This window comes from Oryx dammah, unplaced genomic scaffold (assembly GCF_014754425.2).
Source record: "Oryx dammah isolate SB20612 unplaced genomic scaffold, SCBI_Odam_1.1 HiC_scaffold_13, whole genome shotgun sequence".
In the NCBI taxonomy this organism is placed as follows: domain Eukaryota; kingdom Metazoa; phylum Chordata; class Mammalia; order Artiodactyla; family Bovidae; genus Oryx; species Oryx dammah.
This window is the reverse complement of record NW_024070197.1, coordinates 40,675,881-40,697,858: the sequence shown is the minus strand read 5'-3', so window position 1 is coordinate 40,697,858 and position 21,978 is coordinate 40,675,881. Positions and strand designations below refer to the sequence as shown.

Genomic DNA, 21,978 nt, shown 5'->3' with positions numbered 1-21,978 from the left:
CAGCCCCTGCACATTTATTCTGGCACTGGTTCCTGTGCAGATCAAATGACATGAAGGGTGGGAAAGTCTTCCGAGTCTGTCCTGACACTGTGTAGCATCTTATCCTATCGGTGTCGTTGGAGGGCATCCCCACTCCCCCGGCACTCCGTCAGCAAGGTTCCAACCCATTCCCAGCCTCAGTCCTGGGGAATCCTCCCAAATCCATGAGCCATTTTCTAGGAGTTTGTTGGGGCCTCAATGGATTATCCGCATATCCACAAAATTTCGTGGATAAAGTGATTATAATGGCCACTTCTTAAAGCCATATCTAGGAGTCACCACTATCCCATTTATGCCCCTGCCATTGAGATGTAATCTCCCTTACACACCTGTGAAAATGGAGGCTCAGGCAGTATCAAATATATGCCCAAGTCAGACAGTGGCTAGGTAGTTGTGAACTAGGGTGCCTCATACCAAAACCCATCCCCTCTTCACAAAGGAAATCTGTGGGCAAGTGTGGTTCTGACTTCTAGGCCAAGTGACTTGTTTTACGTTTTTTTTTTTTTGATTGTACAACAAATAGCAATACCCTGGAGTAGGAAGGGGAAACCTACTCCAGTATTCTTGCCTGGAAAATTCCATGGACCAAAGAGCCTGAGGGGGAAAACAATTCATGGGATTGCAAAGAGTCAGACACAGCTGGGCCACCTGAGCACACATGCACGCACACAGCTTACATGAAGTGTCCTTTTACTATTAAAAGATTCCTGCGTTAAAAATAATAATAATAATGGCAATTCCCTCCGCAAAAGGCTAGGGGCAGGGAGCTTTGATATAAATAACAAGTCACTGGGCTCCTCACTCCAGCCTAATGAACACCACCTCGCCCTCCAAACTGGGCAACAGCTATCACCCTGTGGACATGAAGTCCTTCACCTGGACCCAGTTCTCAGGTACACGTCCTCTTCCTGGGAAACAGCTGGGTGGTGACTCCTTCCACTTTCACAGTCACTTTGCTGCTTTCATGTAGCCAAGGGCTGGATTTTGAGACAGGGACAGATTTCAGCCTGCCCTAGGGAAGAACTCCCAAAGATTCTAAGCCAACGCACCATGGGAAGCTGGCAGCCATGGTGGCTGTCCTGTCAGTGGCCCTGGGCAAGCCAAGGCTGATGTTCCCTGCGGGTATGCGGGGGCACGAGCTACTTCATGGTCCACACAGTGGGGCATTGGTGAAGTGTGCCCAGGAGGGCTTATCCACGGCTTTGATGAACATGTGTGTAGCATTTAAAACTTAAATTTTCTTATTGGTTCTTCATAGATTGATGAAATTCTCTGTATTGAATCTAAAAATGTTTTTTTATCCCCATTGTGACCTCTAAAATTTTTTTTAGTATATTTACCAAAGTTTAAATCTTTAGCATTAGAAAATAAAAACTGGTCCTTCAGCAGCGTTTTAGAAGCAAGCCCTGTGTAGAAGTAAAACAATTAGGATTCGGATTTCACCTGGTCTGAGTACTTTCGAAACCTACAAACCTAATAACACTGAGGCCTGAACTTTGGTAGGGGAAGCCCAGAGAATGAAAATGAGAAATTGAGGAGTTTTCCCATCATTGACACTTAAACTAATGAGGGCAGTGAGGACCTGTATGTGCCCAATGCCTTTATGTCACTTGGAGGATGTGTCCCCTTTTACCTGAGAAGCCAAAGCTCAGAGAGGTAACCTGACCTGTTTAAGGTACTCAGTGTCTTAGGGGCAACTGGTTAGGTCCAAAACCCAAGCCTCTGCATTTCCACTCAAGACACACAAACAAAAACAGAAGCCAGAATAGAGTCAACAAGATTTATTGCAATTCACATATTTTATAGAAAAAGGAATGTTGTATCGCATCAAGGTAGTGAGAAACAATTGTTAAATGCAAGTTTGTCCTGGTTGCTCTGTGGACACCTGGGGCAGGGTCTCCCCGACATCAGGCACAGCAGCTGCACTTGTCCGAGGCCCCTTTGCAGATGCAGCCCTGGGCACACTTGGCACAGCCCACGGGGCAGCAGGAGCAGCAGCCTGTGGGGAGTGAGAGTGAGAGACAACAGTACGTGAAACCACCCTTCCCAACAGCTGGCCTGGCACAAGCTGGCCCCAGGCCCTGAGGACCCTGACCTTAGGAAAGTATGCTCTATCCTAAGAAATTCATCTCTGACACTCTGAAAATTGCTCTGAGTTCAGGACAGGGCAGAAAGTCTGGAGACTGTGGTGGGGCCTTTAGGGGCAGTGAAAGGGCAGCTGCCACTCCTCAAAGGTGGCACTAGTGGTAAAGAACCCTCCTGCCAATGCAGGAGATGTAAGAGACGTGGATTCGATCCCTGGGTTTGGAAGATCCCCTGGAGGAGGGCATGGCAACCCACTCTGGTATCCTTGACTGGAGAATCCCATGGACAGAGGAGATGGAAGGCTATAGCCCATTAGGGTCACAAAGAGACATGACTGAAGCGAATATACAGTGAAGTAAGCATGCACATACCCCTCAGAAACATACAGTGAAGTAAGGAAAGTGGTCAAGTTCAGAGAGGGGCAAACTGCTGCCACAGCTGTTCACCAGGGGTCAGGGAAGGACTGGGCTGCCTGTATAGCAAAGGGCTGCACGCCCAGGGCAGAGACTCCACACCTGGTCACCAAGTTCAAGAATCTAAAGTGCCCAGGACACTGGAGGGTTCACAAGGTGACATCAGAGACAAGAGACCTGGGTTCTAGGTTTAGTTTCCACCCTTGACCCCATTCGCTGACCTCTCTCAAACTTATTTAGCCATTGTAGAATGAGAAGTTGGAACAGAATCATCTCTCTGGCTCTTTCAGCTCAGATTCTCTTTCAGTGCTGGTGCAGGGGGTGGGGGTGATGTAGGGAAGTCTGGTCAGTCCTGCTCCCTGCTGAGCTCTGGGTCCCTCCTCAGACTCAGCCCAGACCCCAAGTTCCCAGAGGAGGGCCCACACTCACTCTTCTTGCAGGAGGGACATCTGCAGGCCTTGCAGGTGCAGGAGCCAGCGCAGCTGCAGGAGCCGCCTGCCAGGAAGGAAAAGGCAAGTGGTGAGCAGCGGGGAGGAGGAGCCACGCAGCCGTCAGCAGGGCCCTCCCCCTCCTCCTGGGTCAGGACCAGCCCTGGGAGAGCTCCCCGCCACTCAGGCAGATGGAGAAGCCGCAGCTTCTCTTTTCCGGTCCCAGGAAAGTAGATCCCCTTCCCAGGGAAGGCCCCAGGCTCCAGACCCAGCCCAGGTTGACTGGGGCTGGGGGCCAGGTCTATGTCCCGAACCCCAAGAGGCACCATGTCCCCTCCTCCCATCAAGGCCCGGCAGCTCCAAGGTCTCCATCCAGCACTGGGTCCCAGTCTAGCTGTCCCCTGACCCCCTGGGTGAGGACAACAAGGACAGTCTTGAGCCTCAGTACTCTCCATTCAAAATTAGAGTCTGGGAATTCCCTGTGAGTCCAGTCCTAAGGATTCCCGTGCTCTCACTGGTCAGGGCCCCGTGTTCAATCCCTGGTGGAGGAACTAAGATCCCACAAGCCGCTTGACTGGGGGGGAAAAAAAGAAAAAAAAAAAGCTCTCTCGATCATGGCTAGGAAGAAGGCACTTCTGGGTGAACCCTGGGCGTCCACTTTAGCTCAAATTCAAAATCCTCCGTCGTCTAACCCCACGGAACCTCTGTCTAGTGCCTGGGAAGGGTGTACCCTAGGCCCAGAGCCAGGGGTAGCCTACTAGTGGGGCAGGAGCAGTTGGGGTCCATTTGGAGCCGAGCTGAGACCAGAGGGCAAAAGCACGCGGCATAGAAGAGACACCCGATCCGGTGAGAGGCGTGTCGAGTCGAGGAGCCCGCTCGCTGGGTTTGTAACCGGAGGAGACGGCCCGGGCGCAGAGGGCCCGCCCCGCCTGCACCCGCCCCGAGGCTCCGCGCCCGCGCCGCCCACAGCTCCGGGGCCGGGCGGTGAGCCCCACGCGAGCCGAGCGCAAGAGTCTCCCGGTGCCCTTGGGGCCGCTGTGCACACGGAGCGCCGCCTTTGGCCCCGGCCCGCGGGGAGGGACAGTTTGCCGGGAGGTACGCGGTGTCCTAGCCTCCCTGCCCGCCCCCTCCCAATTTTCCCGAGGGCGGCAGCTTCCCTGCTCCCGGCTTTTTCCGGGAACCCAGCCTCTGTGTTTGCGCCGTCTTCCCCGCGCCCGAGCGCCGCGGGGGTCGCTTCGCGTTCGCCACTTCGCGGAGCCAGTGTGCAACCCGAGTCTCGCGCTCACGTCCCAGGCATGGCTGGAGCTGTGTGTCGCGCGGAGAGCCTCGTGTGCAGCGCCCCGTGGTGGGTGTGACCTTCACCACCAAGGCCCCCGACTCTCTTGCCCCACCGTTCCCTGTCCTGGTCCCCGAGAAGGGCCCTAGGCAGCGTTTCTCTTAACTTTTCTCTCTAACAGCCCCAGGATCAACTCACTCAGGCCTCTGCCTCCCATCCTTTCTTTTGTTCTCCACGGCTGAATGGATGGATGGGCACGTTTTTCCAGGTGCTCTTGCCCTAAACTTTTCAGGGGTTTTCCTGAACCTAGCCAGTCCACCCCATTCCAGGATGGAGGTTCTGGAAGCATGACGACCCCAAGGAAGGGAAGATCATAGCCGTGACCTCTTGGACTCAGTCTCCCATCTCTTCTGCCATTAGCACAACTAGCCTGTCTCTAAGGAGCCTGCCAGCTCTGAATAAGGAGAGGCAGGGCTCAGCATAATATGACCTCATAATTATTCACCTTTGGCAAGTAAGTGAGACAGCTGTAGTATAGATTCAGACCTCTTGACTGTGATCTGTGTGCCCTTGGGCAGGTCGCTTAAACTCTGGGCAACTGGCACATCCCTCCATCCCCTGCAAGTTCACTCTGTAATGGGTTCAGTATAGATCAGGTGATATGAGGGTGGGCATTGAATTTGTGGTTGTCCAAATGATGTGGAAGTGCCATACCCGAGGGAGGCTGTCGCAGGGCATCCACACTCCCGCTGGCAATGGATTAGTACATTTCCAATCAAACTTTAACCTCCCACCTTTCCTCAAGAGCTTGTTAGGATTCAACAAGAGTCTGTCCCAATAAAGTCACTGTTAACTGAAGGATCGTAATAGACACTGTTTATTAAGACCTAGTGAGGAGCTCTGGAAAAGGCAATGGCAACCCACTCCAGTACTCTTGCCTGGAAAATCCCGTGGACAGAGGAGACTGGTAGGCTGCAGTCCATGGGGTTGCTAGGAGTCTTGGACAGAGGAGACTGGTAGGCTGCAGTCCATGGGGTCGCTAGGAGTCGAACACGACTGAGCAACTTCACTTTCACTTTTCACTTCTATGCATTGGAGAAGGAAATGGCAACCCACTCCAGTGTTCTTGCCTGGAGAATCCCAGGGACGGGGGAGCCTGGTGGGCTGCCGTCTATGGGGTCGCACAGAATCGGACACAACTGAAGCGACTTAGCAGCAGCAGCAGCAGTGAGGAAGTAGGCCACTCTCACTTAATACCATGTAGAGATACAACCTCCTTTTAATAGGAAATGGAGACTTAGAGGATTTGAGAGACTCATTCAGGATAGGGGGCTTCCCTGGTGGCTCAGACGGTAAAGTGTCTGTCTGCAATGCAGGAGACCCAGGTTCGATCCTGGGTCGGGAAGCTCCCCTGGAGAAAGAAATGGCAACCCACTCTAGTACTCTTGCCTGGAAAATCCCATGGACGGAGGAGCCTGGTAGGCTGCAGTCCGTGGGGTCGCTAAGAGTCGGATATGACAGCGACGTCACTTTCATTCAGGATATGTGGCAGGAAGTGCCACTGCTTAAATGAACCAGCACACTGGGTCTAGAAATCCCCTCTTCACACAGGATACCTGTGGGTGAGTGTGGTCCTGTTACTTGGACCATGTGACTTGTCTTTCTCTTTATCAAATAGCAAATCACTCCAAATGTTGTCCAGGGGGGACTAGCCATGACCATCGTTTACAAGTCACTCAGCACCTCTCTCCTTCTAAATACAGCTACAGTTTCATAACTGCAGAATGTGGTACTGTGCAGAACGTGCACAGGCAGACATGAAGTCCTTCATCAGGAACCAGTCTCCAGGTATACTCCCTCTTACTGGGAAATGGCTGGGCATTACCTCCTAATTCCTAGCCACTTTGCTGGTTTCAAGTAGCCAAGGGCTGGATTTTGAAAGCAGAGTTCAGCCTGACCTAAAGGAACTTCCAAAGACTTACAGCCAACTCTACACAGGGAGCTCTCAAGGGTAGCAGGTGTCCTGTCACTGGCACTGGGCCAGGTGAGATGGATGGTCCCTGTGGGCATGTGGGGAGGGGCTACTCCAGGTATGGCTGGCCCACACAGTGGGGCACCAGTGTTTTCAGTGTTCAGCATACACCTCTGATGGAACAAATGTGTAGTTTGTTTCTTTTTTAAACTGAACTATAGTTGATTTACAATATTGTGTTAGTATTGGGTGAACAAACATGTGGTTTTTACTTTTTAAATTTTTCTTGTATTACTGTTCCCCATGTATTTATTCAAATTTGTTGAATCAATAATTGGACTTTGTATTTTATAGCCTTGTAAATTTTTATTAGTAATTCACTTAATTTTATTTTGCCAACATTTAGGTTTGTGAAGATAGAAAATAGAAACCACAGCCAGAAAATTCACACTAGTCTTTCAGTGCAGGGAGTTTGAGAGTCCCAGGTAGGGATTTAGGTAACTAGGGGTGTGAGTCCAATTTCTTTAGAGTCTATCAAGCCTAAAATTTATGTGAAACTGAAGTTATTAAGGGCAATCAGAGGATGGAAAATGAAGCCACCAACCCTTGACTTGAGAATGGAGGGGACCCTGAATCTGCTCAGCACACTTAGTTTATTGGGGCCTAACGCTTTGTTCTAGTAGCCGTGTCTCTACAGTTCTCATCCAGTCTCCTACACCAGCCCTGGATAGCACAAAAGCCCTTATTCTGAATGCACAGAAAAGAAAACTGAATCAGAATAATGTCAACAACCTTTATTACCATTCACATATTTCCTAAGAAAGGGAATGTAGAGATCAAGTCAGAGTTGTATAAAAATGCAGGTTGGCCCACGTTCCTCCATTGACACCTGGGAGCAGGCTCTACCCAACATCAGGCACAACAGCTGCACTTGTCAGAGGCTCCTTTGCAGATGCAGCCCTGGGCACACTTGGCACAGCCCACAGGGCAGCAGGAGCAGCAGCCTGTGGAGAGATGGGGGAAAGCAGGTGTCAGCGATGCATTTCCCAGGCACCTCTCTGCCGAACAGCAACCCTGCGGCAAAACCCTCAGACCCAGAGGACCCTGAGTGCAGAAAAGCATGCCCTAAGACAGCTTGGAGGACCTTTGGCATGAGTTCTACTAGGAAATGGCTGCCTGGCTCCATCTAAGCCCAGGACAGGGCAGAAAGTTAGAAGCAGCAGTGACAGGTGGGTGCCCAGCGGCAAAAGAGGGCCAGCCCCCCCAGAACCATGCACTCAGAACCCACTCTGGGTTCCCTCCCTCCCCCTAGCTACAGCACTCCCCACCCACCCCTCCCTGGGTTCCCAGCGGAGGGCCCACACTCACTCTTCTTGCAGGAGGGACATCTGCAGGCCTTGCAGGTGCAGGAACCAGCGCAGCTGCAGGAGCTGCCTGCCAGGAAGGGAAAGGCCAGCGGTGAGCACAGGGGAGGAGGAGCCACTGCAGCCGTCAGCAGGGCCCTCCCTCTTCTCCTGGGTCAGGACCAGCCCTGGGAGCTCCCGTCCAGCACAGAACAGACAGAAGTCTCATCTCCGCCCCCACCCCCCGACCCCAACCCCCCTACCCCCCCCCCCCCCCCGCCACCCCACTTCTCTGCCCTTCGGTGCAAAGGGTACTGTCTTGTATTTACCCCCAAGGATAAGCCCAGGCTCCAGTGCCCATTCAGGAAGCCTGCGTCTGATGGCTCGGACTTTCTGTCTGAGCCCAGAAGAGGCAATATCTCCTCCCCAACCAGCCTAGGCAATACGGGGGCCTGGACAGAGCACTGGAGCCGACCCAGAGGCCCCGAGACACCTGGATGATGTGAGACCGGGCAGCCTGGAGCCTCAGACCTCTTGCCTCTGAAGAGGAAGACTAAGAGGAAGGGAACGCTCTAATGGAAGATGAAGTCGCTAGTTTGGGGAGAAAGCACATGCTGGGTTAACTACAGAAGCTCACCCCAAATACTCCCTCTTCTAAACCCAGGGACGCTTCTTGATATTGGGGAGGGGACATCCGAAGTCCCAGAGCCAGGGATCCCTTACCAGTGGAGCAGGAGCAGTTGGGGTCCATTCGGAGACGAGGTGAGGCCGTCCAAAGCAAGTGGCAAAGAAGAGGGCCGGTTGGGGACGTGTTGGAATCCAGGAACGCGCGGTTCAGTTTATACCCAGAGGAGGCGGCCCGGGCGCAGAGGCCCCGCCCCGGCCTTGCACTCCGCCCGCCCCGCTCGGTGGGTCCACGCGGTCCGGTCCGCTCCGCCCCGCTGGGCTGAGCGCACCTGGCGGCGCCCGCCGGGCGCAGGTTCAGCGAGCAAGACTTCGGTCCGTGCGCAGTGCTCGGACCGCCCCCTTTGGCGCGAGAACTCGCGGAGGGAAGGTGTGCCGGGTTGTTCTCGGTGTCCCAGCTTCTCTGCTACGCACTCCCCACCCCCGGCCTTCCCAATTTTCCCAAGGTAGGATGCCACCTTTGTTTAGGATCTTCCAAGAACCCAATCATCCGTCTTCGCCACCCCAACCTGCCCCCTCCAATACCCCTCGCCGCCCGTTCCTTTGTACTCAAGTTCTCGAGTTCGTCCTTTCCGGAGCCAGTGTGCAACCCCAGCCTGTGCTCACGTCCCTGCTGAAAGGAGGCGGTGGAAAAACCCGAACTTTTCCTCCCCCAGTGCTCAGAAGGCCTTTGGCCCTATTTTTCTGGCTCAATTCAAGGCGGACACTGCGCCCGGGGAGCCTCCTTTGGGTGTAAACGGAAATGGCCTCTGCTTCCGTTCTTCCTCCACTCTAGTTTGAAGGGATATATGGGCACGTTTGCCTGGGTCATTTGCGTATCTACACAGCCTAGCGAGCCCACCTCACTCCAGAAAACATGTTCAGAAAGTGGGATGCATACAGAGGAGGGATTTTTTTTTTTTTTAGGTTATATTCAGACCTAGCCTTACATATCATTTTTTAATTGTTTCCCTTTCGATATTACTATTTGGCAGCATTTTGTGTCAGCTCAGACGGTAAAGAGTTTGTCTACAGTGCGGGAGACCTGGGTTCAATCCCTGGGTTGGGAAGTTTCCCTGGAGAAGGAAACAGCAACCCACTCCAGTACTCTTGCCTTGAAAATCCCATGGACGGAGGAGCGTGGTGCAGGCTACTGTCCATGGGGTCCCAAAGAGTCCGGCAGGACTGAGCGACCTTACTTCACTTCACTTCACAGCTGGTTAATCTTTTTTTTTTTTTTTTTAATCTTTCATCCCTCACAGTGAATCTAAAGAGGAACACTATTATTTGTGAGCCCATTAGGCTGATGGGAAGGGAAGTCAGAGGGATGTTAAGTAGCTTGCCCACAGAGCTAGGAATTAGAGTCACTGGATCTGAGTCCAGTCAGCTTCCCAAGGGAAGGAGAGGGTCAAGGATCAAGTTTTCCTTTGATGTGTCTTCAATATCCAGTTCTCTTGCCTGGAAAATCCCATGGACGGAGGAGCCTGGGAGGCTGCAGTCCATGGGGCCGCTAGGAGTCGAACACGACTGAGCAACTTCACTTTCACTTTTCACTTCTATGCATTGGAGAAGGAAATGGCAACCCACTCCAGTGTTCTTGCCTGGAGAATCCCAGGGATGGGGGAGCCTGGTGGGCTGCCGTCTATGGGGTCGCACAGAGTCGGACACGACCGAAGTGACTTAGCAGCAGCAGCAGTCTTCAATATCAGTGTACTGCTTGAGACCTTTTAAAGAGAGATTAGGCCTCAAGCTTATCAACTCTCCAGGCTTGTGTCATGATTTTGTCTTCAGGGACCTAGACTGTCTTTTCCTTCTTCAAGACACCACACTGGTCCAGTACATTGATGGTATGCTGATTGGAGCTAGCTGTAAAACATAGCAAGTACTCTAGGCTTATGGGTAAGACTGCAATGGCGCTAAGAAAGCCTATGTAACAGAGGAGATCCCTTAGGGCATCTCTTAGTACTTACCCTGCCCTGAGATTAAAGTCAGTGGGAAACTACTATAACAACCTAATCAAGACTAGACTGATAAAGGCCCAGACCCTTCAAAAATGAAGGTTTATGGTCACCAGATCAAGAGCCATGACCAAATGAGGTACATGCAGGGGGCAAAGTGAACAGAGTGGGTAGGAGAAGAAGGTCTTTATAAACGTCAGCTGTGACCATATGACTGGTTCCAGAAACAGAACTGACAACTGTAACTGTTATGAGTACTTCATTAGTTTCTTACAAATATGCAATATGTATAAATATGTAAATAATGTGACATATTTGTTGTTGTTTGGTCACTAACTTGTGTCCACGACCCCATGGCCCGTAGCCCACCAGGCTCCTCTGGCCATGGGAATTTCCCAGGCAAGAATACTGGAGTGGGTTGCCATTTCCTTCTCCAGGGGGTCTCTTCTATCCAGGGATCAAACCTGCATCTCCTGCATTGGAAGGCAGATTCTCTATCCCTGAGCCACCAGGGAAGTGCATGTAATATATATATAAATAGGTAAATATATATGTATATGGCAAATATCTTTGTTTTCTTCCCTCTTTTATTCCCTTCTCATATAATATAGAATGTATTGACTGTACATTGTAGTATTTATGTATTGTTAATATCACAGTATTTAAGTTACATGATAGCAAGTACAAAAGTACCCAAGGACTTTGCATCCTCCTTTGAGGACAGTGTTATACATTTTCAGTTGTAGGTAAGGTAGCTGTGTTGTGTTAGACAGAAGTATGACCTTGTTATTGTCTTTGTTGGGAGATTAAGTATGGTTTAAGAAGTTGTATATTGTCACCCTGCTTATTTAACTTATATGCAGAGTACATCATGAGAAACGCTGGGCTGGAGGAAGCACAAGCTGGAATCAAGATTGCCAGGAGAAATATCAATAACCTCAGACATGCAGATGACACCACCCTTATGGCAGAAAGTGAAGAGGAACTAAAAAGCCTCTTGATGAAAGTGAAAGAGGAGAGTGAAAATGTTGGCTTAAAGCTCAATATTCAGAAAACGAAGATCATGGCATCTGGTCCTATCACTTCATGGGAAATAAATGGGGAAACAGTGGAAACTGTGTCAGACTTTATTTTGGGGGGCTCCAAAATCACTGAAGATGGTGACTGCAGCCATGAAATTAAAAGACACTTACTCCTTGGAAGAAAAGTTATGACCAACCTAGATAGCATATTAAAAAGCAGAGACATTTCTTTGCCAACAAAGGTCTGTCTAGTCAAGGCTATGGTTTTTCCTGTGGTCATGTATGGATGTGAGAGTTGGACTGTGAAGAAACCTGAGCACCGAAGAATTGATGCTTTTGAACTGTGGTGTTGGAGAAGACTCTTGAGAGTCCCTTGGACTGCAAGCAGATCCAACCAGTCCATCCTGAAGGAGATCAGCCCTGGGTGTTCTTTGGAAGGAATGATGCTAAAGCTGAAACTCCAGTACTTTGGCCACCTCATGCGAAGAGTTGACTCATTGGAAAAGACTCTGATGCTGGGAGGGATTGGGGGCAGGAGGAAGAGGGGACGACAGAGGATGAGATGGCTGGATGGCATCACTGACTCAATGGACGTGAATCTGAGTGAACTCTGGGAGTTGGTGATGGACAGGGAGGCCTGGCATGCTGCAGTTCATGGGGTCGCAAGGAGTTGGACACGACTGGACTGAACTGACCTGGAGAAGTTGTATGGGTGATGAGTGGTGGTCTACAATGGTTAGTTCTATGTGCCAACATGTCTAGGCTATCATACCAAGTCCTTGATCACACACGCTAGCCTGATGTTACTGTGAATGTGTTTCTTTGGGGTTTTTTTTGACATGATTAACATTTAAATCAGTATACAGAAAAGCAGATTACCCTTCTTAATGTAGAAGGCCTCATCCAGTCAGTGGAGGCCTTAGAGAAAAAATGAGGTCTCTTGAAAAGGAGAGAATTGGGCCTCCAGATGGCCTTTAAACTCAGGATTGCAACCAACATCAACTCCTACTGGAATTTCCAGGCTGCTGGCTTGTGCAAATTTCAGTCGTGCCAGTTTCCACAGTTACATAAGCGAATTTCTTAAATCTGGCTCTCTCTCTCTCTCTACATCCTACTGGTTCTGTTTCTCTGGAGATGCTGATACCAATATATTTTAAAACATATAAATCATTTAAATGTTAAGTAAAATACTGGTGCAAGTGTGGTAGCCGAAATCGCAGGCAATTTTCTGTATGCACCATAAGGGCACAGACTGTTGTGCTTGGGGTTATAAACCCCCAGTGCTGGTCACAATTTTGTGAGAATCAGTGACTCTTTTTGGACCACAGGTCACGTGCTCAAGTGGTTGCAGACCACAGGAGATACACCTAGGCACACCAGCACTGCTTCTGTGTCTAGAGGGTACTTGGATAGCCGTGATGTTATGAATAATAATGATAATGATAAATAGCTGACATTATAGACTGCTCACCGCATGCCAAGTACCATACTAAGTTTTTTACATGCATTAGTTCTTTAATCCCCTGAGCCATATGCTTTTGTCTAAAAAATATTTATTTATTTGGCTATGCCAGGTCATAATGGTCACATGTAGGATTCAGTTCCCTCACCAGGAATTGAACCTGGGCCCCCTGCTTTGAGAGCGGAGTCTTAGCCACTAGACCACCAGGGCAGTCCCTGAGCCTCAAACAGTGGAGGAGACTGAGCCACAGAGAGCTAATGTCCTATGACGCAGGTTGGATTGGTACTCTTGCAGGCTGACTGCAGCATTCTGCCCCCAGCCAGGCTCCTACACCCCAACTTCACATGACCAAGGATGCTGAAAGCTGGCACAGGCGCAGCAGTGGGAAGCGCACTGAGCAAGCAGCTCTGTGGCCTCTCTGGAATTCAGTTTCCCATGTGTCAAGTCAGGAGCACATTCAGACCTTTTCGAAAGGTCCTTTGGCCTCTGAATAGTGAGAGGCAGGTTTAGCATTCAGTGACATCATGATCTACCAGCTGTGGCCAGGGGGTGAGATCAGCTGTAGTATAGGTTCAGGCCTCTGACCTCTGAGCTGTGTGTCCTTGGGCAGATTACTTAACCTCTCTGAAATTGGCACAGTCACTCCAGCCTGCACATTTATGCTCTCACTGGTTCCTGTGCAGATCAGATGACATGGTTGGGAATGTGTCCAAACGCTGTGGCAGCATCTTGTCCAGCTCACTGGAGGTCATCCATACTCCCTTTAGCACCAGATCAGCAAATTTCCAATCCCATCCTTAACCTCCAGCCCAGAGAATTACTTCTAAACCAATGAGTCTTTCCCCAAGAGCTTGTTGGGAGCTGAAAGGATTCTCTCTCCGTGAATGTCTGTGTGGATCTAATGATCAGAATGGCCATTGTTTATTAGGCCAGGACACCATCATTTAATCCCCACATCGAGATATAATCTCCTTTTCACAAATGGGAAAATGGGGGCTTCCCTGGTGGCTCAGTGGTAAAGAATCCCGCCTGCCAGTGCAGGTTTGATCCCTGACCCAGGAAGATTCCACAGGCCACAGAGCAGCTAAGCCCATGTGCCACAACTATCAAGCCTGTGCTCCACAAGAGAACCCGCTGCACTGAGAAAACCACGCACCACCACCACTAGAGAGCAGCCCCAGCTCCACTAGAGAGGAACCCACGAGGCAGCAAAGACCCGGCACAGCCAAAAGGAAAGAAATATGTGTGTGTATATACATATACATATATATATATATATATTTTTTTTTTTAATATGGAGAAGGCAGTTGGAGAATGGAGACTCAGATGTTGAGTAACTTGCCCAGGGCTTACCACTTGTGGCAAAATAGGCTGTGAACTGCAACACCCATGCCCTCAGCACAGGCTGACTCCTGGGATCCCCTCTTTACCTAGGGCACCTGTGAACAAGTGTGGTCTTGACTTCGGGGCCACATGACTTGCCTTTCCCTTTTATTTGACATCAAATAGCGATTCTGTCCCGCAAGCAGCCAGGGGGGACTAACCGTTGGCATTAATTACAAGTCACCTGGCACCTCAGTCCTGCCTAACAAACACCACCACACCCTCCAAACTGCCATCACCTAGCTCTGGCAGACATGAAATACTCTCATCTGGATCCAATTCTCAGGCATCCGCCCTCTTCATGGGAAATGGCTGGGTAATTCCCTCCGAATCCCTGGTTACTTTGCTGTTTTCAGGTAGCCAAGGGCTGGATTTTGGAGGGACCAGTTTCAGCCTGAGCAAAGGAACAGCTTCCAAAGACTGAGCGCCAAGCCCTAGCAGGAAGCCCTCAGGGCAGTGGGTCTATTGTGAGTGGCACTGGGCAAGTCAAGTGTCTGTTCCCTGTGTGGATGCCAGGGGTGGGAAGGCAGTGCTGTGCAAGGTGTACGGGGCCCACACCCTGGGGCTGTTTTATGGAGTTTCCGGTTGCTCTTGGACACCTGATGAATGTATCCGCAGCATTCCTTTTGTCTTTTTTTTTTTTTTTTGACTGCACTTGGTCTTAGTTGCAGCATGCAAGATCTTTAGTTATGGCATGTGGGATCTAGGTACACCACCAGGGATGGAACCCAAGCCCCCTGCATTGGGATTGCAAAGTCTTAGCCACTGGACCAGGGAAGTCCCCCTGTGAAGTATTTTAAAATCTGATTTTGTTTGTTCTTCACATAGTGATTGAAATGATGTGTGTTGAATCTGAAAGAATGGGCTCTGTGTTGCTCCTTTATGGCATTTTTATAGTAATTATTATTTTTACCAATGTTTAGATCTGTGATGGATGGAAAGTAAAATATGTTCCTTCACCACAGTGATTTATTTTAGAAGCCCCATTTATATTCAAGCAGGTTTTAGTCACTTTCAAGCATAAAACCCTGAACAGAAACTGAACAGGGAAACCATACAGAATGAAAATTCTAGATTGAGCAGCTTCTGTGCCACCGACCCTTGACTTGAAAACAGAGAGGACCCCACATGTGCCCAGTGTCCTTGTGGCATCTACCCTCAGGCACTTCCATTTTACAGAAGATGGAGCTCAGTGCTGAAATGTGGCTCGAACAAGGCACTAGGTTTGTCAGGGGTTAACATTTCCATCCAGAAACCAAGTCTTTGTACTTCTAGTCCAATCCCTCACTGAAGCCCTGGTCAAGTCAAAGAAAACAGTCAGAGTAAAGCCAACCACTTTTATTATCATTCTTGTATTTTATAGGAAAAAAAAAAGGGATGTAACAAACGGGTCAGGTTGTATTTTTTTTAAAAAAATGCAGGTTTGTACATATTGTTCTATTTACACCGAGGAGCAGGCTTTCCCCGACTTCAGGCGCAGCAGCTGCACTTGTCCGAGGCCCCTTTGCAGACGCAGCCCTGGGCACACTTGGCACAGCCCACGGGGCAGCAGGAGCAGCAGCCTGGGGGAGGAAGGGAGCGGCACTGATGAGCGCGAGGGACAGCGGATTAAGAAGGTTTCCCGCTCCTTCCGGTGGAGGCGCCACCTTCCCTGGGGAAGGGGCACCCACTGCCCGATTTAAATTCCCCTCCAGTGGTGTAGGGGCTTCCCTGGTGGCTCAGACGGTAACGAATCCTCCTGCAAGGGCGGGGGGTGTGGAGCTGGGCGCGGGGAGTGCGGCGCGTAAGGGGTAGACAGAGAAAATCCCACTTACTCTTCTTGCAGGAGGCGCACTTGCAATCTTTGCATTTGCAGGAGCCGGCACACCTGCAGGATTCACCTGCCAGGAGAAAGATGCAAGAACGGTCCCTGGAGAACCGAACGCGGGCATGCGGGCTAGCAGCCCGAGTTTGAGTCCCAGTTCCACAATCAATTCGTGGGAGCCTGGGCGAGCCACGAACACGAATTGCCTTATCGGTCAAACGGGGTCTCCTAGTTGAACTCAGAGGAGAGGCGGGTACACGGAAACCCTTTCGAAAGGGCAAACAGTGCCCTGAAAGTGAGTGATGAGGAGTCACAAAGACTCTCCTCTAGCTCTGCGATGGCCACCCAGCCCCAAACCAGAGGTCCTTACCCGCGGTGCAGGAGCAGTTGGGATCCATGGCGAGCTGAAGCAGAGGCTGGGGTCCGGAAACGGCTGAGCAGAGGATGGCGAGGATGTCGAAGGGGCGTGCTGGAGCGGAGCGGGCGGTGGGCTGCCTTTATAGCGGAAAGGAGCTGGGGCGAGTGCAAAAACCCTCCGGGGCCGGGCGCTGCCTGCACCCGCCCCGCGCTGAGTCACTGGCGGGCCGCGCGGCTCACCGAGCTGTGCACACGGGCCACCAGGCATCAGTTCCCAGAAGCCGCCCTACGTGCGCCGGGGCGATGGAGGGAAGGGCCGGGCGCAGAGCGGGGAGGGCGGCCCGGGCCGTGCGCCGAGCCCCCTGCCCCTGCCCTCGGCGTGTGCAGAGTTTCCGCCGCCGCCTGTCCCTCCCCCAGCTCTCCCGCCCCTCCCCTCCCCTGCCCCCTGCTCTGTACCCTGTGCTTGCCGGGCCTGAGTAGTTAGGTAGTTGATCCTGAGGACCCTGTTCAATTCAGTTCAGTTCAGTCGCACAGTCGTGTTCGACCTTTGCGACCCCGTGGACTGCAGCACTCCAAGCCTCCCTATCCATCACCAACTCCCAGAGTTTACTCAAACTCATGTCCATCGAGTCAGTGATGCCATCCAGCTCGGGTGGAAAAAAAGGTTGGAACTCAGGACAGATTACAGAAAACTTTTTGTACCTGTCAAGACTCAAAAAATGTGTACATTCCTACTGAGTCCATGGGATGATTAACTGATGTTGTACTGTAGATGCCGTGGGGGAGTCAGTAAGCCTGTTATGTAGGAGCTCTTATTTAATCCTCCATCAACCCTGTGAGGTAAGGGCTAGTCATCATTCGCATTTTAGAGTATGGAGGCCCAGAGAGGTTAAGTAACTTTCCCAAGGTCACAGAGCTAGTGAGTGGCAGAGCATGGTGATTCAAATCAGTGGTCCCAACATATGCTGAAGTCCCTCTAAGGGCAGACATCACCAGGGCAGACCAAGGATCAAGAAGCCACAAGCTTTGTGCTCAGGAAACTCAGAGTCATGCGGGCAGCCTCACTGGGGCATGGGGAAAAAGTAATACCAGGGTCGTGGCTAGGATGGGGGCAGCGGGAGCAGAGTTGGGAGACCCAGCCCAACCTGGGAGGAGATGGGCAAGCACCTTGGGCTTGAGGGTGAGAAAGTCCTCTCCAGGCAGGGGAGGAAGAAGGAGTTGTATGCCAGCGCCTGGAAGAAGCAACCGGATGGAAAGCTGGGACATTGGGAAGGGAAAACCCCACAAGAAACTTCTTCCCCAGTGGATGCAGAGGGGCAGCGGGGAGGTGGTATCCAAATTCCTCTCTCCGGAGACACATCCTGCTCCCTTGCTGGCACATGTCTGAATACTAAGCAACGGATCTTAGATCATCCTGTCCAGAGCGAGTCATCGGAGGACCAAGTTACTGGAAAGTTCCTGGCGGGCTTAGAGGATGCTATTTGCTGCAGTGGGGAGTTCCAGTGAGGCAGTGGGCAGAGGACAGGCTGTCCTCGGAGGATTTACTGTAAAGTCCTGTGGAAATATCTTCACAGCTCAGCTCAAACATCACTTCCTGCTGGGAGCCTGTCCTGACCCTAGCACCTAGGTCAGCTAGTGCTGACCTAGCCTGTGGAACATACTGGTAAACAGCCTGTTCTTTTCCTTCCTGGTGCTTCCTGTGTCTGTAATGTGTTGGAACGTGTGTGATTCTGGAATCCGTGTCTGGGTCCCTCCACCCTTGCCTCCGCTGAAAACACCAAGAGAACTCACTGCCCCTGATATGTGTCTACGGCACTTAGCCCAGGGTCAAGTTTACAGTAGGCACTTAATTAATATTTGTCAAATCAATTAATGAGGGTAAATCTATCCATATGTCCTCCCTTCCCAGCCTCTCTTCCCCCCAGCATTAGGGCTGATTACAAAATGAAAGTAAAAAAACTGTTTTCATCACTCTGGGACCTGTGAAAGGTCACTCAGAAATGCCAAGCAGGGCAGGAAAGTTGAACTGTCAGAAGGACTTAATTCTAATGCTCACTGCACCACTCACAGGCTAAGTGACCTTGGGACTGTTATGGGCTAGGGATCCCCACGCCCCACCCTGAGCATCAGTTTACTCATCTGTCAAATGATTAGATTGTACTAGAATTGGAGGCTCACATGCAAACACGCTCTGATTTGAGAGCCAAGGTCTCAGAAATCTCGCTGTCTGGCAGCCCCATGGACCAAGAGCATGGAAGGGCCGCTGTTTGGATGGTGGGTAGATTTTGTTGTTATTTACATGTGCATTACACTTGCATTATATGCAAAATTCCAGGTCTCTAATAAGCCAGATGGTCACTTGTCCACTCAGGGGAAACAGTCAGACGCTATGAGGAAGACAATAAAGCTTGTTTTGGCACCGAAAAGTGTTGAATCAAGCCCTGGGTTTGGGCCATCTGTGTTGGCAGTAAAATTTGTTTTCAGGTCGAAGCTGTCTCGCTTGAGTCATTTTGACTCTGTGAGGGAAGAGATGACCAATCAACAAAGGTGAAGGGCAGCCCAGGCCCAGCTTTGCTCATCTCTGTGCTCCTGAAAGCCTCATTGTGTTGGGGGGACAGGGGTGAAGAGGAAGAGTGCCTGCCCTCCTCACGTGGTAGGAAGTGAGGAAAATGAAGCCAAGCAGTGTAAAATGAGGAGTGTTAAATGCAGATTTGGTGTGAGTCATCAGTGTGAGGCAATGGTGTGGCCTTAGCCTGCATTAATTGTACTATACCATCTAGAATGAAGCGTAATTCAACTGCTGAGTCATCCATTCATCCTTCCCCTATGACAGTATCCTTAGCCTTCCTTTGTAGAATTGCTCTTTCCTACTCTTAGTCCATATGATTTGGATGGAGTAGGCCCCATCTGTGGGCCCTCAGGACATTCCCTCTTCCTGGCCACAGTGATTGACTCTGATTGGGTCACGTAGTCATGAACCAGAGAGAATCAATGAAACTCCTGCTGGAAATGCTGGGAGAATGATAGATATTCTTTCCATCTAGATTTGAACCTAGAAGGATGTGAAGCTGAGTTTCTAGAGCCTTTGCTCCATGAGAAGGAGTCAAGAATAAGTTCATTGTAAAGGAGATGGAGACTGATGATACCACTGGAGCACCTGGATCCAGCCACGCCTGAAGCCACTGTGAGTCCAAAATTTCCTTTCTTTGTTTAAATCCTTCGGGAAATAAGATTCCTAACTGGCATAGTTGGGCAGACCACCCTGAGGGCTGTGTTCATGGCTGGACTTTAGTAGTCCGGAAGAAAGTTAATAACAAAAATCCTAAGACTCAAAACCCCATCATGTGAGTAACACCTGAGAGGGGTGAGTAGTTTCAGTCTGCAAGAAAACAGTTACTTTCAGATATGTGGACAGTGGTTGCTCCAATTATCTGTAGCTGTGCAATAAACCAGGCTTCCTTGGTGGCCTAGAGGGTAAAGAATCTGCCTGCAATGCAGGAGACCCAGGTTCGATCCCTGGGTCGGGAAGATCCCCTGGAGAAGGTAATAGCAACCCACTCCAGTATTCTTCCCTGAATAATCCCATGGACTGAGGCGCCTGGTGGGCTACAGTCCATGGAGTCGCAAAGAGTGGGACACGACTGAGTGAGTAACTTTGATTTGTGCAACTAATCACCCAAAACTTTGCAAGTTAAGACAAGAACCAATTTATTCTCTTTCTTGGTTTTGTGGGTCAGGAATTTGAGAAGGGCTCATTTGGGTGATTCTTTTGTTTCGTGTGTCACTGTCTGAGGTCACTTGGTGGCATTGTCTGAGGTCGGGCTGGTCTGGCGCCCACTCATGTGTCTGGCACCCTTACAGACTAGGGCTAGAGGGCTGAACTCAGCAGGAATTAGAGACCAGAGCTCCCTCTTGTGGTCTCTTCAGCATGTGGCCACAGGGCAATTAGGTTTCTTACGTTTGGCTCTGGGCACCAAGGGTGAATGTCCCAAGAGACTGGAATGGTATCTGTGAGTCTCTTAAGCCCTGAGTCCTGAAACTAGCACAGGTCACTTTCACCACATTTGATTGGTCAAGAAGCCATAGATTTGAGGGGAAAGGATGAGGACCCCCGGTCTTGATGGGAGGAATGAATGTTTGCAGTTATCTCCAATCTGCCCTAGTCGTCATAGGGCATAATATTGAGCACCTACTATGCATGAGAACACTCTGAGCTGACTTCACTGAGACCTCAGCTGTTAGTCTCTCCATTTTACAAACGCGCCACTGAAGAGCTGTACAGTGGCCAGCTCTGGGTCACACAGCCGGAAGTGGCAGTGTGGGGATTTGAACCCAGGACTCTCTGACTCCACAACTACATGTTTATGTCACACTGAAAAGAAGAAATTAGACTTGTGCTCTAAGGGCAGCAGAACCGGGAATAAGGATTCTCTTCTGGGCAGGAAAAGGCCTCTCTGGCCATTAGAGCTGGTGATGACGACGGGACGGCCTGGGGAGTTTCCTGTTACCATGAGAGTAGGGACAGAGGCTGGGGGATTCTGACAGATTCGCTGGTGGGATAGAAACAATATATTTCTCGTGAGAAGGTCATCAACATTATGGAGGTGATGAACTGGCCCACCTCTACAAGGCCTTCCTTCAGATCACCGATGCCCTCTGTCACCACCGTCACACACCCGCTTGTCAAAGACACCCTCACATATATATATATATTATATGCACACACACACATTTTTAGTTTAAATTTCCCTTTTAACGTGATTAGCATTATACTACATGTACATCTTGTTTTTTCCCCCACTAAATGATAAGTTGTGGTGGTCTTTCCATAGCAGTACCCAGTATAGCATTCTTTTTATTAGAGGTTCATATGACCAATTTTATACTTCCCTCTTGAAGATTATTTAGCTTGTTTTGAGGCTTCTGTGGATACCAACAATGGGCAGTGAACTTCCCGGGTTGAAGGCATGTGCATTTTAAATTTGAGTAACTACTGTTAAAATACCCTCCAAGATTCTGCTTTTGATTCATTTGGGTATATACCCAGAAGTGGAACTGCTGGTCATAAGATAGTTCTATTTTTATTTTTGTGAGGAACCTTCATCTTACATTTTCTCCAGTGCTGCACAAGGGTCCCAATCTCTCCACATCCTTATCAACAGTTGCTATTTTCTGGGTGGTGCTTGTAGTTTCTTTTTTGTTTTTTTGATAGTAGTGTCATCTGCTATAGTCTGAATGTTTGTGTCCCCTGGAGCCTTTGAGAGGTGCTAAGGTCATGAGGGTGGAGCTCTCATGAAAGGGATTAGTGCTTCTATAAAAGAAACCCCACAGAGCTCCTAGTCCTTTCCACCATGTGAAGATGCAATGAGAAGCCTTTGACCCAGAAAAGGGGCTGCACCCAACCATGCTGGCCCCCTAATCTCAGACTTCTAGCCTCTCAAACTGTGAGAAACAGATTTCTGCTGTTTGTAAGCTGCCCAGTCTATACTATTTTGTTATACCAGCCCAAAGGGACAGACACCCTCCTAGTGGGTATGAAGTGATTTAGCTTTGTTTTGATACTTTTTGTAACACAGAGCAAGCCAAAAGCAGAGGAAACAAGCTTGATTAGGTTTTAGTCAGACAGCCTGAGTTCAAATCCTGCCTCTGCCACCTTCGAGCTTCATTGCTAAGTTGTGTCCAACTCTTTTGCAACCCCACGGACTGTAGCCCGCCAGGCTCCTCTGTCTATGGGATTTCCAAGGCAAGAATTCCCTTCTCCAGGGGATCTTCT

The 21,978-nt window shown here is 50.2% G+C and overlaps 3 protein-coding genes across 5 annotated transcripts; all 3 read right to left on the bottom strand.

The window, feature by feature from the left end:
- Nucleotides 1-1,805: 1,805 nt before the first annotated feature.
- On the bottom strand, nucleotides 1,806-8,356 carry LOC120873218 (metallothionein-1B). 2 transcript variants are annotated; one of them, XM_040254036.1, is made up of 3 exons: nucleotides 8,280-8,356; nucleotides 2,967-3,032; nucleotides 1,806-2,038 (listed from the first exon to the last, which is right to left on the bottom strand). In XM_040254036.1, the coding sequence occupies exons 1-3, from the start codon at nucleotides 8,305-8,307 to the stop codon at nucleotides 1,947-1,949; spliced, it is 186 nt and encodes a 61-aa protein (XP_040109970.1). In that variant the 5' UTR covers nucleotides 8,308-8,356; the 3' UTR covers nucleotides 1,806-1,946. The 2 variants fall into 2 exon arrangements, with proteins under 2 accessions (XP_040109970.1, XP_040109971.1); XM_040254037.1 differs by lacking the exon at nucleotides 8,280-8,356 and adding an exon at nucleotides 3,724-3,915.
- Nucleotides 6,996-8,418, bottom strand: LOC120873219 (metallothionein-1C). Its single transcript, XM_040254038.1, has 3 exons — nucleotides 8,280-8,418; nucleotides 7,582-7,647; nucleotides 6,996-7,217 (listed from the first exon to the last, which is right to left on the bottom strand). Exons 1-3 carry the CDS (start codon nucleotides 8,305-8,307, stop codon nucleotides 7,126-7,128), a joined length of 186 nt encoding a protein of 61 aa, XP_040109972.1. The 5' UTR covers nucleotides 8,308-8,418; the 3' UTR covers nucleotides 6,996-7,125.
- A 6,949-nt stretch (nucleotides 8,419-15,367) lies between these two features.
- Nucleotides 15,368-16,590, bottom strand: LOC120873216 (metallothionein-2). 2 transcript variants are annotated; one of them, XM_040254033.1, is made up of 3 exons: nucleotides 16,219-16,590; nucleotides 15,859-15,924; nucleotides 15,368-15,606 (listed from the first exon to the last, which is right to left on the bottom strand). In XM_040254033.1, the coding sequence occupies exons 1-3, from the start codon at nucleotides 16,244-16,246 to the stop codon at nucleotides 15,515-15,517; spliced, it is 186 nt and encodes a 61-aa protein (XP_040109967.1). In that variant the 5' UTR covers nucleotides 16,247-16,590; the 3' UTR covers nucleotides 15,368-15,514. The 2 variants fall into 2 exon arrangements, with proteins under 2 accessions (XP_040109967.1, XP_040109966.1); XM_040254032.1 differs by having other exon boundaries at nucleotides 15,859-16,137; nucleotides 16,219-16,412.
- Nucleotides 16,591-21,978: the final 5,388 nt, after the last annotated feature.

What these genes read in the sequence shown, in the direction of transcription:
- LOC120873218 (XM_040254036.1), bottom strand. Translation starts at nt 8,307, where the DNA reads ATGGACCCCAACTGCTCCTGCTCCACTG. An exon ending in CAACTGCTCCTGCTCCACTG is followed by an intron (nt 3,033 to 8,279) that starts GTAAGGGATCCC and finishes CCTTCCTGGCAG; the next exon opens with GCGGCTCCTGCAGCTGCGCT. An exon ending in ATGTCCCTCCTGCAAGAAGA is followed by an intron (nt 2,039 to 2,966) that starts GTGAGTGTGGGC and finishes CACTCCCCACAG; the next exon opens with GCTGCTGCTCCTGCTGCCCC.
- LOC120873219 (XM_040254038.1), bottom strand. Translation starts at nt 8,307, where the DNA reads ATGGACCCCAACTGCTCCTGCTCCACTG. An exon ending in CAACTGCTCCTGCTCCACTG is followed by an intron (nt 7,648 to 8,279) that starts GTAAGGGATCCC and finishes CCTTCCTGGCAG; the next exon opens with GCAGCTCCTGCAGCTGCGCT. An exon ending in ATGTCCCTCCTGCAAGAAGA is followed by an intron (nt 7,218 to 7,581) that starts GTGAGTGTGGGC and finishes ATCTCTCCACAG; the next exon opens with GCTGCTGCTCCTGCTGCCCT.
- LOC120873216 (XM_040254032.1), bottom strand. Translation starts at nt 16,246, where the DNA reads ATGGATCCCAACTGCTCCTGCACCGCGG. An exon ending in CAACTGCTCCTGCACCGCGG is followed by an intron (nt 16,138 to 16,218) that starts GTAAGGACCTCT and finishes ACTCACTTTCAG; the next exon opens with GGCACTGTTTGCCCTTTCGA. An exon ending in GTGCGCCTCCTGCAAGAAGA is followed by an intron (nt 15,607 to 15,858) that starts GTAAGTGGGATT and finishes TTCCTCCCCCAG; the next exon opens with GCTGCTGCTCCTGCTGCCCC.